A 15502-nucleotide genomic window follows, 5' to 3' on the forward strand; every position below is an offset into this window, starting at 1 on the left:
GAAGGCGGTCCCGAAGATATCCCGGTCCTATGCCATGGAGCGCTTTAAAGGTGGTAACCAACACCTTGAAGTGCACTCGGAAAACCACAGGTAGCCAGTGCAGCCTACGCAGGATCGGTGTTATATGGGAGCCACGAGTGGCTCCCTCTATCACCCGCGCGGCTGCATTCTGAACTAACTGAAGTCTCAAGGGGAGCCCCATGTAGAGAGCATTACAGTAGTCCAGGCGAGAAGTGACGAGGGCGGGAGTGACCATGCATAAGGCAATACAATAGAAAGAGTCCAGAAATATTTTACTAGAAGAGTTCTTCACTCCTCCGAAAACAACAAAATACCTTATACCAACAGACTTGAAATCCTGGGATTAGAAAACTTACAACTCCGTCGACTTCGACATGACCTGTGTTTAACACACAAAATCATCTATTGCAATATTCTTCCTATAAAAAACTACTTCAGCTTCAATCGCAATATTACAAGAGCAAAAAATAGATTCAAGCTAAATGTCAACCGCTTCAAACTTGATTGCAGAAAATATGACTTCTGTAACAGAGTTGTTAATGCTTGGAACTCATTACCTGACTTCATAGTCTCTACTCAAAATCCCAAAATCTTCAACCAAAAACTGTCTACTATTGACCTCACCCCATTCCTAAGAGGGCTATAAGGGGCATGCATAAGAGCACAAAAGTGCCTACCGTTCCTGTCCTATTGTTCCCTTCATTATATCAAATTGATATAGTTGATGCATATTTTTTACTTATATATATATATATTTTCTTCAAGGTATGTTGTTTTATCTATGACAATTGTTTGTGTATACTGTTGTGACAAAAATAAAATAAAATAAAAATTAAAAATAAAAATCAGGAAAAACAATCATAACCTTGGAAATGGATAAAGCTGATTATTATTTAAGATTCCAAAATATTGAAGAAGAAAAGGGAGAAAATTTAGCAGAGAAAATTGCAGAGATACTATCAGAAGCAATGGAAGAAAGTAAAGAAAGGATAGTAAATGGGTTTAATGAGATATACAGAGTGCACATAACATACACAATGAGAAATAACCTGCCTAGAGAAATTCACGTCAGATTTACTAAGAAAACACTGAGAGCAAAGATATTGCAATTGGTGAGAAATGTGACGATAAAGCACAAAGAGAGAGAAATAGTGTCACTGAAACAAATCCCAAGAAGAATGAGAGATCTGAGAAAAAAATATCAATTTCTCACAAAATGCTTGGTAAAAAGAGGAATAAATTTTAGATGGTTGATTCCAGAAGGAATACTGGTGAATTAGCAAGAACAAAGATACAGATTAGATACAATAGAGAAAACAGAGTTATTTTATGAACAACACATAGGTTTCCAAGAGGAAGAAAGATTGAGAGATGAAAGAGGGGATGAATGACAGGAGGAAAAAAAAGAACAGCCAAGGGAGACAACTAAAGAACAAGAAGAGAGAGCGATAAGAGAAGGAGCAAGAGTGAAAGAAGTTAAAGAACAAAGGGAGATAAGAACGTCTAGATCGACAAAACAAATAAATAAGAAATGGAATAAGAAATTAAAATAATATATTTGAATATAAATGGACTAAATTCAGCAATACAAAGAAGAATAACATTTAATAAATTAGAGAAGCCAAAATTAGAAATTATATGTTTACAAGAAGTTCATATTAGAAAGCAACATAAATTTTTTTTGGAGCAAATAAAACTAGGGTAATTGTATATAGCACCAGCTTGTCAAAGCAAAAGAGGAGTAGTATTTTACATCAAACAGACAATTCAATCCAAACAAATATTTGAGGATGAGGAAGGAAGAGTATTAATGGTAGAAATTGTAATGAATCACAAAAAAATATTACTTGTTTCACCCAAATGAAAATCAAGAATTTATGCAAAATTACACAGGAAAATATTAGAATATGAATATGAAGATAACTGTATAACAGGAGACTTTAATACGATTGTTGATAATGAGTTAGACTATATAACTCTACAAAAGTGAATAAAAAACCAAGGAAGACACTTCTGAAAGCATTTTGTACAATGGTAGATGAACTAAGTTTACAAGATGCTTGGAGAAAAAGAAATCTAAAGGAGAAGCAATACACATTTTATTCAAATAGGCATATGTCATGGTCAAGAATAGATATAATGAGGAAGTCAACAGATTTAATATCCAAGATACATAAGATTCATATAGAAGTAAATATATGGGCAGACCACAATCCAATAATGATGACATGGAAAGGACAGAGAAAAAAAATGAGATGGACATTAAATGAAAGCTTATTAAATGAGAAAGACTTTATACAATATATGGAAAAAGAATTGACTTTTTAAAAAAAGAAAATAGAAAAGAAGATATATCATTGCAAAACGTATGGGACACCAGTAAAGCATATATAAGGGGGTTGGCAATGACTTATACAGGAAAAAGAAATAAATAGAATAGACAAACTCAAAAGAAGTTGGAGGAGGAATATAAGAAATTAAAGAAAGATTTGCAAAAAAACCCCACAAGATAAAAAAATTAAAAACCTAATGGACTTGAAAAAACATAAATTGAATTTAATAGAGAATGAAGACCTGGCAAGGAAAATAAAGAAAACAAAGCAAAGTTTCTTTGAAAATGCAAATAAACCAGGAAGATGGCTAGCGTATAAAATGAAGAAGGAAAGGAAATTGGTAAGTCAATTATTAGATCAAGATGGAAAGATATGTTACTGAAATGAGGAAAAGAAAAAAATTGAGGAATATTATAAGGAATTATATCAACAAGAGCAGATATTGGAAGGAAAAATAGAACAATATTTGGAAAAAGCAATGATTCCTAAAATACCAGAAAAATTCAAAAAAGCATTAGAAGAAAGAATACCAATTATGGAATTGATAGAGGGAATTAAAAAGCAGAAGAATGGAAAAACCCTGAGACCAGATGGACTACCAGCAGAATTGTATAAAAAGTTGCAAGATGTACTAAGCAATACAATGTTATTTAATGATTCATTAAGAGAAGCCAAGGTTCTGAACTCATGGAAGGAGGCATATATAACACTTACACCAAAAGAAAAAAACAGATTTACAACAAATATAGAATTATAGACTATAAGGTTATAAAATATTTGCATCAATTATGGCGGAAAAATTGAAAAGGGTGTTAAATGAACTCATACTTTTAGACCAAAATAGTTTTTTGCCTAAAAGACAAATTGGAGACAATATACAAATTATATTGGATACATTGGAATATTATGAAGCACATCCTGAGAAACAAATGGCATTGTTATTTTTAGATGCGCAGAAAGCATTTGATAATGTGAATTGGCAATTTGTGACTATACAATTACAAAAGATGGACTTTGGGGATAGAGTCATTAATATGGTTAAGACTATATATAAAGACCAATCGGCATAAATGGTGAAATGACAGAGAAAGTAGACATTGGAAAAGGAACTAGACAAGGATGTCCATTATCTCCATTATTATTTATTTTGACCCTAGAAATTTTAAACAGAAAAATAAGACAAGATAAAGAAATAAAAGGAATGAGAATTAAAAAAGAATATAATATACAAGCATTTGTGGATGATTTAGTTTTCATTATGGAAGAACCAACAGAAACGGGCCCAAAGTTAATTGAGCAAATATGTATATGTTTGACCAATTATGGATAAGAGAATGTACATTTACAACATGTGTATAAGAAATAAAAATATTTTTTTTTTAAAAAATTAAGATTTTCTTCATAATTCCTTCCCTTCCTCCCTCACTCCATCATCTTTTCTTCCTTTCCTGCCTCCTTCTCTTCCTTCAATTCCTTACTTCCTATCTTTCTTCCTATCACCTTCCCCCTCTCCCTTTCTTCCCTTCCTCCTTTTCTCAATTTATCCCCCTCCCTCTCTCCTTAGAATTCCTGCAGACTTCATTTGTGGGAACTTATTGAGAGAAAGCAATGGGGAAGCCAGCAGGAAATTGCAAATCCAAAGACAACAGACAGATAAGTTGTTGCTGCTGGGTGGAGGAAAGAGTAAGAATGCAGGGGGCTGCAGGTTACAATGTATGTGGGAGTGCACAAGAGGTGCCACATGAGTTGGAAAAAGTTTGTGGGTCTGTGCCAGATTTCAAGTAAGTCAGGGAGGGTTGTGGAGGCAAGGGCAGCAAAGATCAAGGTTTACTGAGGTATGCAAGAGGTGCTGTGTGGAATGAGTCAGCTTGGGTCAAGAAGAGTGCCTGAGGGTGACACGAATCAAGAAAAATTTACAAGGTCACATTGGTCATGTCAGACCTGTAGCAATCTGGAAAGAAAGAAAAGCCTTCAACTCCATTTGGTTAAAGCAAAGGGTTCTTTTACTAAGAGTCCTTGTTGCAGTAGTCAAGCCAGCTCTGAAATTACCACCATTGTTGGATACAAAAATAAGGTATAGTTTGCCCCCAGCCCATCCCTTCTCCTGTGACCAGTCCATTTCCAGCCAACTGGAACTTGCCAAGATGTTTTGAGAATTTGAGATATTGGGGGACAACCTGCATATTTCTCAGGCTGCCTGGCCATAGGATGCTAGTATAAACAGGATTTGGCTGCTCTGGTCCTTATCACTGTCATTCTCCCCTCCCAATTTCCTATCATACAAAGCTTTATTGCCCTTTTAACCTTTCCCTTCTTCCCCTTTCATTCTCCCACTTCTTTTTTTGATGGCAGAATGCCTGTGAGGCCTATCAAGCTGAGCCAGGCAGAGCTGACAGTATGAGAGGTGCTGTGCAGGTCATAGACAGTGTGAAAGGGTAGCATAGGTTGGGAACAGTGTGTGTGAGTTCCCAAGAGGTTCTGCATGGGTCAGGAAAGGAACACCAGAGGAGTGCATGTTGAGGATGAGGATATACAAGAGGTATTATGTGAGTGAGGGATGGTGCAGCACAGACTGAGAAGGGTAGAGATTTCTTTATTTATTTAATTGAACCATTAGTAGAGATATCTATCTTTTTGTTTGGTTGTTTGCTTGGTTGTTTGGTTGTTTTTTCTTAGCATAGTAGATTTGTGACTCTGATCAATAAAACTAATCAATGATCAATAAAACTAATTAATAGATGTAATATATGCTCTATTCAAAGTAATTAATCAATTAATAAAAGGTCAGCAAACAATGTCACTCTAATTAATTAAACATTAACAGTAATCAGTAATAAATCAGTAAATATGCTCTCTATTCAGTAACTTATTCAGTAACAGATGAGTAAATAATGTAAAACTAATCAATTAATTGTTAATGATTAACTAGACAATTGAATAATCAGCTAGACAATCAATTAATTAAACAGTGCTAATCAATTAATTAATGGATCAATAATATTAGAACTTCTATTATTTAATAATTTTAGAACTTCCATTATTTAATCATTGCTTAATGAAGTAAAGTAGAATGACATGGTTTTGGAGATTAGAAAGGGTTTTGCAGTAATTGACTTTTACTTCCTTATATAGGTATTGTTGTAGTTCTATATGTAGTTACTGATGTCCCTTGTGGTGTGATTTTTTGATGCTGTCCTTTGTGTTGTGTTGCAGTCTTCTAGTGGGAGGATTTTTAAAATGGTGGTAGATTCAAATCAAATCCAGTTTAAAATGGTGGAGGAAATTTTGGTGGCAGTTTAAATTTATGTGGGAGTGTGAAGGAGCGTTTTAAGGTAATCAAAATCCCCATGGTGTCAGAGCTAAGGAGAATCAAGGAGGATCAAATTCTTAAATGAGCAGGCTCTTCAGAGAATCCCTATCATAACGTTTTGGGGAATCTTCAAAGAGCCTTCTCTGGAGGGAATCCTCACGGAGCCTTCTCAGCGCTTCGTGGAATCCCTCTCATGGGAGAATCTCTCTCATGGGTAATCCCTCTCACAGAGAATCCCTCTCACGAGGAATCCCTCTTACGGGGAATCCCTCTCATGGAGCCTTTGCTACATTTCAGGGAATCAGCCTTCTCTGAGAGGAATCCTCAGAGAAGGCTGATTCCCTGAATCCATCGCAAAAAAGGCCTTAAGAGTTGTAAACCTAATCTTGCGTAGCTTCTCCAAAAACACTACACTACTAACCAGAGCATATAAAACATTTGCTAGACCAATTCTTGAATACAGCTTGACTGTTTGGAACCCATACCACATTTCTGACATCAATACAATTGAACGTGTCCAGAAATATTTTACAAGAAGTGTTCTCCACTCCTCTGAATACAACAAAATACCTTATGCCACCAGACTTGAAATCCTGGGTTTAGAAAATTTAGAACTATGCCACCTTCGACATGACCTGAGTTTAACTCATAGAATCGTCTATTACAATGTCCTTCCTGTCGAAGACTACTTCAGCTTCAATTGCAACAATACATGAGCACACAATAGATTTAAGCTTAATGTTAACCGCTCCAATCTTGATTGCAGAAAATATGACTTCAGTAACAGAGTTGTTAATGCTTGGAATACACTACCTGACTCTGTGGTCTCTTCCCAAAATCCCCAAAGCTTCAGCCAAAAACTGTCTATCATTGACCTCACCCCATTCCTAAGAGGTTTGTGCATAAGAGCACAAACGTGCCTACCGTTCCTGTCCTATTGTTTCTTTTCGTTATATCCAATTAATATAGTTATTACATACTCATACTCATATATATGCTTATATATTGTATAATTATTTCATGCTTATGCTTATATATACTGTGTGATAAAATAAATAAATAAATACTCACTGAGCCTTTTCAGTGCTTTGGGGGATCCCTCTCCTGGTACTTCAGGGAATTCCTCTAACAGAGCCTTCTCAACGCGGAGCATTCAAAGCGATCCAGGGAAACCTCACAGAGCCTTTGCTGTGCTTAAGGGGATCCTCACGGTGCTTTCTTGGTGATTTGGGGAATCAGGTATGATTCAGGTACTACTCACGGAGCTGGTGTCAATCACTGTCAATTGTCAAGCAATTGAGTTTCGGATCACGAAGGGGGGATGCGGTGGGTTGGTAGAGTGTGGTGGGAGTCAGAGCAACAGCCTCAAAACCCTATCTGGTCACCGCTATCTTGGATATTTGGTGTATAGGGGCATGCAAGAGGTGCCACATGGGGGGGGGGACATTACACGTCATTGGAGTGCACAGGACAGTGGCATGTACCAGGAAGTTTATACAAGGGTTCCTTCCTCCCTATTTTCCTTCCTTTCTCCCCTTTCCTTCCCTTTCCAGCAGGCAGGTGTCTACTGTTGGGTGGGGGGAGAGCAGGTGTTTTTGAGACTGGCTGGGAAACTTTCACCGAACATTGAAAATGAAGATTATGTGACTGAAAGAGCAGTCCAGCAACAGAGCAGCAGCCACTAGGACTGAAGTGCCACAACTTTTCCAAATTTCATTTGGGAGCCATGGGTCCCAGGTTTTGGACAGATTCTGTAACTTAGGCCATTTGAGGTATCTTGGTTAAAAAAATTATTGCCATGTGATAGACCATTTCTCCCAATTAAAGATGATGACAAGAATTTTAGTAGTATACATATTCATAACTCCAACTATTCCTTTCCCTGAATAGTAGACACTTGATATATTTCTTTTTATTTCCAAATAGTTTTCAGAGTGCTGAGAACAGAATAAATGCAAAAAAATTGTATCTAGATCAGAAAATAATGAGAGTGCCAAAATGGAAATTTAACCTGAATAATGATGGGAGTGTAGTACAGTAGCCTCTGGAGAGCCATCACATCTTTATTCCTTCCTTCCTTTCCCTTCCTTCTTTCCTTCCTTCCTTCTCCTCTGATTTCAACTTTCCTTCATTTCTACCTTCCTTCATCCCTCCTCTGATTTCACCTTCATTTCTTTAATCATGTATATTATGGTTCGTTATTGTTAGTATTTGTTAAAGAATGCTGTGTAGCTTAGAAGCTCTCAGCATAAATAACAGCAGTTGTTGTTTCTGGCTGAAGGTATCCCGGGCTGTTATTTACACACACACACACAGCTATTTTTTTTCCACTTTCCCTTGGTCCTTAGGAAAGGAACAGCATCTTTTCCTCATCCCCATCTTTAATAATTAGGACTTTGTACCAGCTGGAAATTTAAGCACACATTTTGCAGAGTGTCTCTCCTGTGCCCCACACCAGAAGGAAAGGCAGCTGGGTTTCTCCTCCTAGAAACCCTCTTACCCTTCCCCCTGCTCCCTACTCCTTTCCCCTTCCCCTCACTCAATCCCACTTTGGGACAGAGGAGTGTGCGCTGGAAATGTATATTGGAGCAACGTCAGAGCATGCCTTCTGTCCCTCTGGCGCTCAGCCCGCAACTCTCTGCACTCACCAGGCGTGGCTTGCTGAAGAGGGGGGAGCAGCCCTGACGCATCTGCTGCCTCCTCCCCCCAGGCCCCAGCCATCACTGCTGTTCTGTTTCCCTCCCCCAATACTCCCAACAAAGAGTCAGTCAAAGGCCTTCTCTTCTACTTTATTTACATAGATAAATGTCCTGGCCACGTCTACCCACGGGCCTGCCAAGTCTCTGGAGATAACGAGGAAATTATAGATAAGGCCAGAATTACTCACGAATATATTCTTCCCTCCATTGATACAGTTTGCCCGCGCAAATTCATTGCTTTGTCCAAGACAAAAAACCAGGAAGTCCCGCCTCCTATTTATAGTCTCTGCAGATGTCACTGCATGACCATCATTCCTTGGTTTTGTCCCAACGCTTCCTCTGCTGCGCGCACCAGTCACGTCTGCGCAGTCTTACATCACTCCAAAACTATTCTTGGGGCGTTGCCAAATCAGAAGAAGGCTCCAGAGAATCAGGCCTTGCCGGCCCCTCCTCTTCCCTTTGAGTGGGTGCCAGGGAGGGAGAGGGCCCAAGAGAAGCAGGGCTTGCCAGATCTTCTCCCTCACTTTCTAAATCATCCGAGTCCAGGAGTCCGGGTCCAGGAACTGGGTCACAACAACTGCCCAGTTTCCTCAAAGGCATGGTGCATATCAAAGGTGGCAGCTCGCGTCTGGAGGTGCCAAAGAGTGTCCAGCTTAGAGAGCTAGGCCTGGCCTGGCCTCTCCACTGTCCAACTCACCAATGGGGGCGCTTCTTCCGGGCCAGTCACCCCCTTCCTGCTGGGCTTTTGTGCTCAGCACTTGGATACGGGAGGGGAGTGCTTCCCTACACCACCACCTTCTTTCTCTTGGCCCTGTTGAGGGAGGAGGAAGGCCAGTCTTGAGGGATGGCCCCCACCGCACAAGATCCGCCCCATCGTTCTCCCAGTCCTCTTTGCTGGTGGCAATAGCAAATTCCACGACAAAGGCGGAATCCTGTTGCTGCACAAAGGCAAGTACAGGGATGCTCCTGCACTAAGGCTCCGCCCATTGCCATCATGACAGGGCGACAGCTCTTTCATCCCTGTGCTGCGACAGGGCCACAGGGAGCTGCTGCAGCAGAGGGGTGAAAGAGCCACATGGGTCGCCTACCCACTCCTTAAAGAATTAATGTTCTGGGCGATTTCCCAAGAAACAGACTTTGCAATTTGAATAACAAACTAATGCAGAAAAAGTAAAGCTGCATTCTTCTGCCTTATCATACATGGCAACTTTACCCAAAGGAAATGCCTGAAACTTCAGTGGAACTCTTTTACACTTTCCATTGCTTCATCAAAGCAGCAGGAGGAAAAAAGTAAACCTGCATCGTAGTACACTGCACGATGTAAAATGCCTTTAACAGTTGTCATAGGAACAACTATACCCTCTCACTTTTGCATAAAAAAGCAATGTGGGAAATGTGAGGGAAAATGGAAAACAGTGCATTCTGCCTATTCACTTTCAACAAGGTTTACAGGGAATGGATATAGTTTTACAGGTTTGGTTGAAGTTGGTAAATTTAAAAAAAAATCTCATTTGTCAGATTTATACAGCTCTGTAACTATATAAACTACCTTGGATGTTCATTCCAAAAAGAAACTCATTTGTCATAGAAAGAAAATTAAACTAAAACTAAAGAAAACTAATTATAATTTTTCACATGAAATAGAAATACAGAGACAGGAGAAACTCTGCTATTGTAATGATATGATAGACTATTGTAAAACGATATTGTAATATCATTTATAGACCTACACAAATTATAAATTCACCAATAAACGCAAACTTGTATTGAAGAGTAATTTTTAAAAATATGCCAGATTCATGTATTGAGGCCAAAGTATTTATATTGTTACATTTTAAAAGATGTTCATTTAATGCAAGCAAGATCATATTTTCCTTTTGTTTAAATAATCTTTAATATGTAAGATATTTGAATATTACCCTTTTTTTTACCACTTTAGAGAAGTATATTGTTTCAAGATACAAATAGCATAATCCAACTAGATATCGATTCAGAATCCCACTATGTTCAGTGGGATGCACATACACATAAACTGGCGTACAAGTGTAATGACGGAGCCCAAGGCTTTGTCCTTCTAACTAGAAGGATCTAACAACTCGAGTCTTGTCAGATTTTTCAGGGCAAAGAGCGCGATTTGGGGACCCAAGTCTTCTCCAAACCTTCTGAGACACCGCACCATCCCCGACCCCTCCAGGGCGGGCGAAGAAAAAAGCGAAGGATACGCTGCAAGCAGAAGGTGCCTTCCGCGGTCGTCGGTTCCTCCATGTTGTCTCCGACAGCAACTCCGCCCCGACGCTTTCTTGGGTTGCCCCTGGAAACCGCCCGGCCGTCCTTTGCGGGGATTCGCGCTGTCAGGCTAGCGAGGCTGGCGCGAACTTCCGTTAATGGGATGATTGACGAGATACTGAGATCGGCGCCGCTCTATCCTCGCTACCTCTGTGGTCAGTGCCCCGCGGGAGACTTTTCATTGGCGTGTCAGTTTTATAGGCGAGACGTGAGTTTGATCGGTTTGATATGGTCACCTCTCCATCGGTTGTCAGGGAGGCTCTCGACCACTTATCTGTTGCTCCTCTGTTTGAAGCTCCCTCCCATCAAAAAACAAATAGTATCAGTAGTATATAATATACTACTGATAATATAATATAAGTAGTATATAATCAGTAGTACATGATAAACTTCTCCTCAAACTAAAATCCTAAGGTATTTCGGAACCTCTTCACAAATGGATAAATGCCTTCCTTTCAAACAGACAACAAGTGGTCAAAATTGGCAACACTACATCAAATCCTGTTCCTGTCAAAAGTGGTGTTCCCCAAGGTAGTGTTCTTGGACCAACGCTCTTCATACTATACATAAATGATCTCTGTGACCTTATCTCAAGTTATTGTGTTCTCTTTGCTGACGATGTCAAACTATTTAATACCACTAACAATACTTCCACCCTTCAAGAAGACCTCGACTTTGTTTCCGATTGGTCTAAAACTTGGCAACTCCAAATCTCAACCAGCAAATGCTCAGTCTTACATAGTGGAAAAAAGAACCCTATCAACAAGTACAAACTTGATGGTCATTACCTTACTGACGACCCCCACCCTGTCAAAGATCTTGGAGTTTTCATATCAAATGACCTAAATGCCAAAGCCCACTGCAATTACATAGCAAAAAAGGCTCTAAGAGTTGTAAACCTAATTTTACGCAGCTTCTTTTCCAAAAACTCTACACTACTAACTAGAGCATACAAAACATTTGCCAGACCTATTCTTGAATACAGTTCATCCGTCTGGAACCCATACCACATCTCTGACATTAATACAATCGAACGCGTCCAGAAATATTTTACTAGAAGAGTTCTTCACTCCTCCGAAAACAACAAAATATCTTATACCACCAGACTTGAAATCCTGGGATTAGAAAACTTACAACTCCGCCGACTTCGACATGACCTGTGTTTAACACACAAAATCATCTATTGCAATATCCTTCCTATAAAAGACTACTTCAGCTTCAATCGCAATAATACAAGAGCAAACAATAGATTCAAACTTAATGTCAACTGCTTCAAACTTGATTGCAGAAAATATGACTTCTGTAACAGAGTTGTTAACGCTTGGAACTCATTACCTGACTCCATAGTCTCTACTCAAAATCCCAAAATCTTCAACCAAAAACTGTCTACTATTGACCTCACCCCATTCCTAAAAGGATTATAAGGGGTGTGCATAAGAGCACAAAAGTGCCTACGGTTCCTGTCCTATTGTTCCCTTCATTATATCAAATTAACATAGCTGTTGCATACTTTTACTTATATATATATATTTCTTTCATGATGTGTTGTTTTTATTTATGATGATGTGTGTGTATACTGTTGTGACAAAAAAAAAAGGTTAAAGCTCATCCAGATACAATACGTAAGTGTTCACCCTTAATCCGTTAGGGTTTTTTTGCCGTAATAGGGGAAATATTTAGCAGCTTGTTCAGCTACATTCATTTTCCTTTGCATTGAAAGGTTGCGACCCAGATATCATTACATCATAAGCAGTATAAAATAAAAATGATTATTTTTAAAATTAGGAAAGCTTGTTTCTAAAATCCATAAATCTAATTATCCAGCTGTTACAATGTAATTGTTGCTGTCATTTGGTTATTTTTATATTTTTGCAAGCAGTTCATTCAGATGTAAAGTTTTTTTTACTTGTGCTAGCTCTGTAAGTGATGATTTAGTTACAACATATGAAGGATTTAAAAAAAAACCTCTCTGAATAAAGTAATCAAATCCACTTCCATATCACTGCCAAGAAAACTGCATGAGTGCAGAGAAATTCAAAATACTTTTTGACAAGCTTTTTTAGTTACAGTTTCTACAATTCTTCGTAGAACATAGGGTAATAACTCTTCTAGTCTAACCCCCTGCTCAAGGCAGGAGTATTATACAGGCCCAGTCTATTTGAAAACCTCCTAAAATCAACCTCATGTTTAAACAATAGTTGCAAATGACTTCACTTTGTACTGTAGACAGGTAAAGGTAAAGGTAAAGGTTCCCCTCCCACATACGTGCTAGTCATTGCCAACTCTAGGGGGCAGTGCTCATCTCCGTTTCAAAGCCGAAGAGCCAGCGCTGTCCGAAGACGTCTCCGTGGTCATGTGGCCGGCGTGACTCAACACCAAAGGCACACAGAACACTGTTACCTTCCCACCAAAGTTGGTACCTATTTTTTCTACTTGCATTTTTACGTGCTTTTGAAACTGCTAGGTTGGCAGAAGCTGGGACAAGTAACGGGAGCTCACCCCGTTACACGGTAGCACTAGGGATTCAAACCGCTGAGCTGCTGACCTTTCGATCAGCAAGCTCAACGTCCTAGCCCTGAGCCACCGCGTCCCACTGTAGACAAATACCCATCATTTTGTTCCTTTTGAGAATAATCAACATTATGCAGGACACAGAAAAGGAACATGAAGCAGTGTGCCAAATAAATTCTCATCTCTCTCTTTTTCATGATCTCATCAATTCCATCCAACCAAAACTGGAATGGGACAACTTGCTGCATTAGACTAGACTAGACTAGACTCAGATATGCAGATGATACCACTCTAATGGCAGAAAGCAAAGAGGAACTAAAAAGCCTCTTGATGTGGGTGAAGGAGGACAGTGCAAAAGTTGGTTTGAAACTCAACATTAAGAAAACTAAGATCATGGCATCCGTCCCTCTCAATTCCTGGCAGATAGACGGGGAAGAAATGTGCTCCAAGATCATTGCAGATGGGACTGCAGCCAAGAAATTAAAGGACACTTGCTCCTGGGAAGGAAAGCTATGGCAAATCTAGAAAGCGTACTAAAAAAGCAGAGACATCACCCTGCCAACAAAAGTACGTATAGTCAGGGCGATGGTTTTCCCAGTTGCAATGTATGGCTGTGAAAGTTGGACCATAAGAAAGACCGAATGCCAAAGAATTGAGGCTTCTGAACTTCTGGTGCTGGAGAAGACTCCTGCAAGTCTCTTGGACTGCAAGTCAATCCTAGAGGAGATCAACCCTGACTGCTCTTTAGAAGTCCAGATCTTGAATATGAAATTGAAAGGAAGGACTCACTGGAGAAGAGCCTAATGCTGGGAAAGATTGAGGGCAAAAGAAGAAAGGGACAACAGAGAATGAGGTAGCTGGATGGAATCACTGAAGCAATATGTGTGAGCTTAAATGGACTCCAGAGGATGGTAGAGGATAGGAAGGCCTGGAGGAACGTTGTCCATGGGGTCGCGATGGGTCAGACATGACTTCGCAACTAACAACAACAAGACTAGATGAATCTGACTGTTTGAATATGTCTAGAACTGACAAGTGTTCTCTTACCTTATTTTTGCCTATTTTAATTTGCATTCCTAACCTGTCATGTACAGTTCTGCTTTTGGTAAGTTGAGTTGTGTTTTCTTTTTATGTGAAGACAGATGCAAAATAAAAATTAAGTAGTTCTGCTTTCTTTCTATTGCCATCTTCTCCCATTAGTGTACTGATTGTTTCTTTGACTTTTTTCTTGTTTTTTATGTGTTGAAAGAAACTTTTTTATTGTTTTTCACATTTGTTGCAAGTCTTACTTTGTTCAAAGCCTTAGCTTTCCTAACTTCATATTTTCAGGTTTAAGCTCTTTGTTGATATCCTGTCTTACTTATGTCTTCTTCTTTCCATTTTTTGTACTTATCCTTTTTTCTCTCAGTTGCTATGAGAGTTCTTTGTGTAACCATGCTGGTTTTTCTTTTTTTTCAGTGGTTTTGAACTGAACTGGGCTTTTATAACTCTTTTTCAGAGTTTCCCAAGCTTCTTGAGTTGATTTTCCCTTTAAGATTTTCAGCCATGAAATCCCAAGCTCTCTCTGAGTTTGTTAAAATCAGCTTTTTTAAAGTCTAGGACACTGCTTTGATTATGTTTTGTTGCTTGAGTCTGTTTTATATTGAATTCTAATATGACATGGTCACTCTCCCCTAAAGTTCTTGAAACTTCAATATCCTCTATCTGTCAGGTTCTGGAACAGTGTGGTAAAGGAAAACACCAAACAACAGTGTGAAGTTTGTTGTAGTGTCTTTACCTTCCGCGCTACAGCACTTTCTAACAATCACCCAGTGAAGTTGCAGTGAAATATTGTCAGCACTAGCCGCCCTGTGCTCCCACCACCATTTTAAAGGCTCCCGCGCTCTACCCCACGCCTCCACCACCACCCCGGTTCAACACACCCCGACTCCACCCCCAGCCACACAATTGCCTCGCAACCCCAGATGCTCTGCACCCATATCTATGAAGCTCTGATCAATCCTGGGCAGAAGCCCTTCCATCGCGCAGCCATGCAGCCCAAACGCTGGCTGTTTTCTGTCCCCCTCTCAGCTGAGCAGCAGCCCCGGAAGTGGTGGAGAAGATGATAGCAGTGATCCTGGAAGCAGCCATGAAGAGGGACTCAGCCGGTGGCAGCCAGAAGGGCAGGATGAGGCTCTCTGGGCACCGGTTATGTGGGGCTGTTGGCTCTCCATCCACCATCATTCCCGCCAGAATGGCAGCCCCGGCATGACAGGGCTGACATGCGGCCCACATACCATGAAGCCATCTGGAAGGTAAAAGCCATAGTAAGGTAGATCACAGAACCCGCTCATCCCATCCTC

The 15502-nt window shown here is 39.7% G+C and overlaps 1 protein-coding gene across 1 annotated transcript in view; it reads right to left on the bottom strand.

The window, feature by feature from the left end:
* Positions 1–10678, bottom strand: part of SPAG16 (sperm associated antigen 16) — a 428424-nt gene extending 417746 nt beyond the window's left edge. The window contains exon 1 of the mRNA XM_058186100.1: positions 10586–10678. Within this exon, the coding sequence (XP_058042083.1) occupies positions 10586–10628 (43 nt within the window). The 5' untranslated portion in view covers positions 10629–10678. The remainder of the gene's footprint in view (positions 1–10585) is intronic.
* Between the last annotated feature and the right edge of the window lie 4824 nt (positions 10679–15502).

The sequence above is a fragment of the Ahaetulla prasina genome, chromosome 1 (genome assembly GCF_028640845.1).
Source record: "Ahaetulla prasina isolate Xishuangbanna chromosome 1, ASM2864084v1, whole genome shotgun sequence".
Taxonomy (NCBI): domain Eukaryota; kingdom Metazoa; phylum Chordata; class Lepidosauria; order Squamata; family Colubridae; genus Ahaetulla; species Ahaetulla prasina.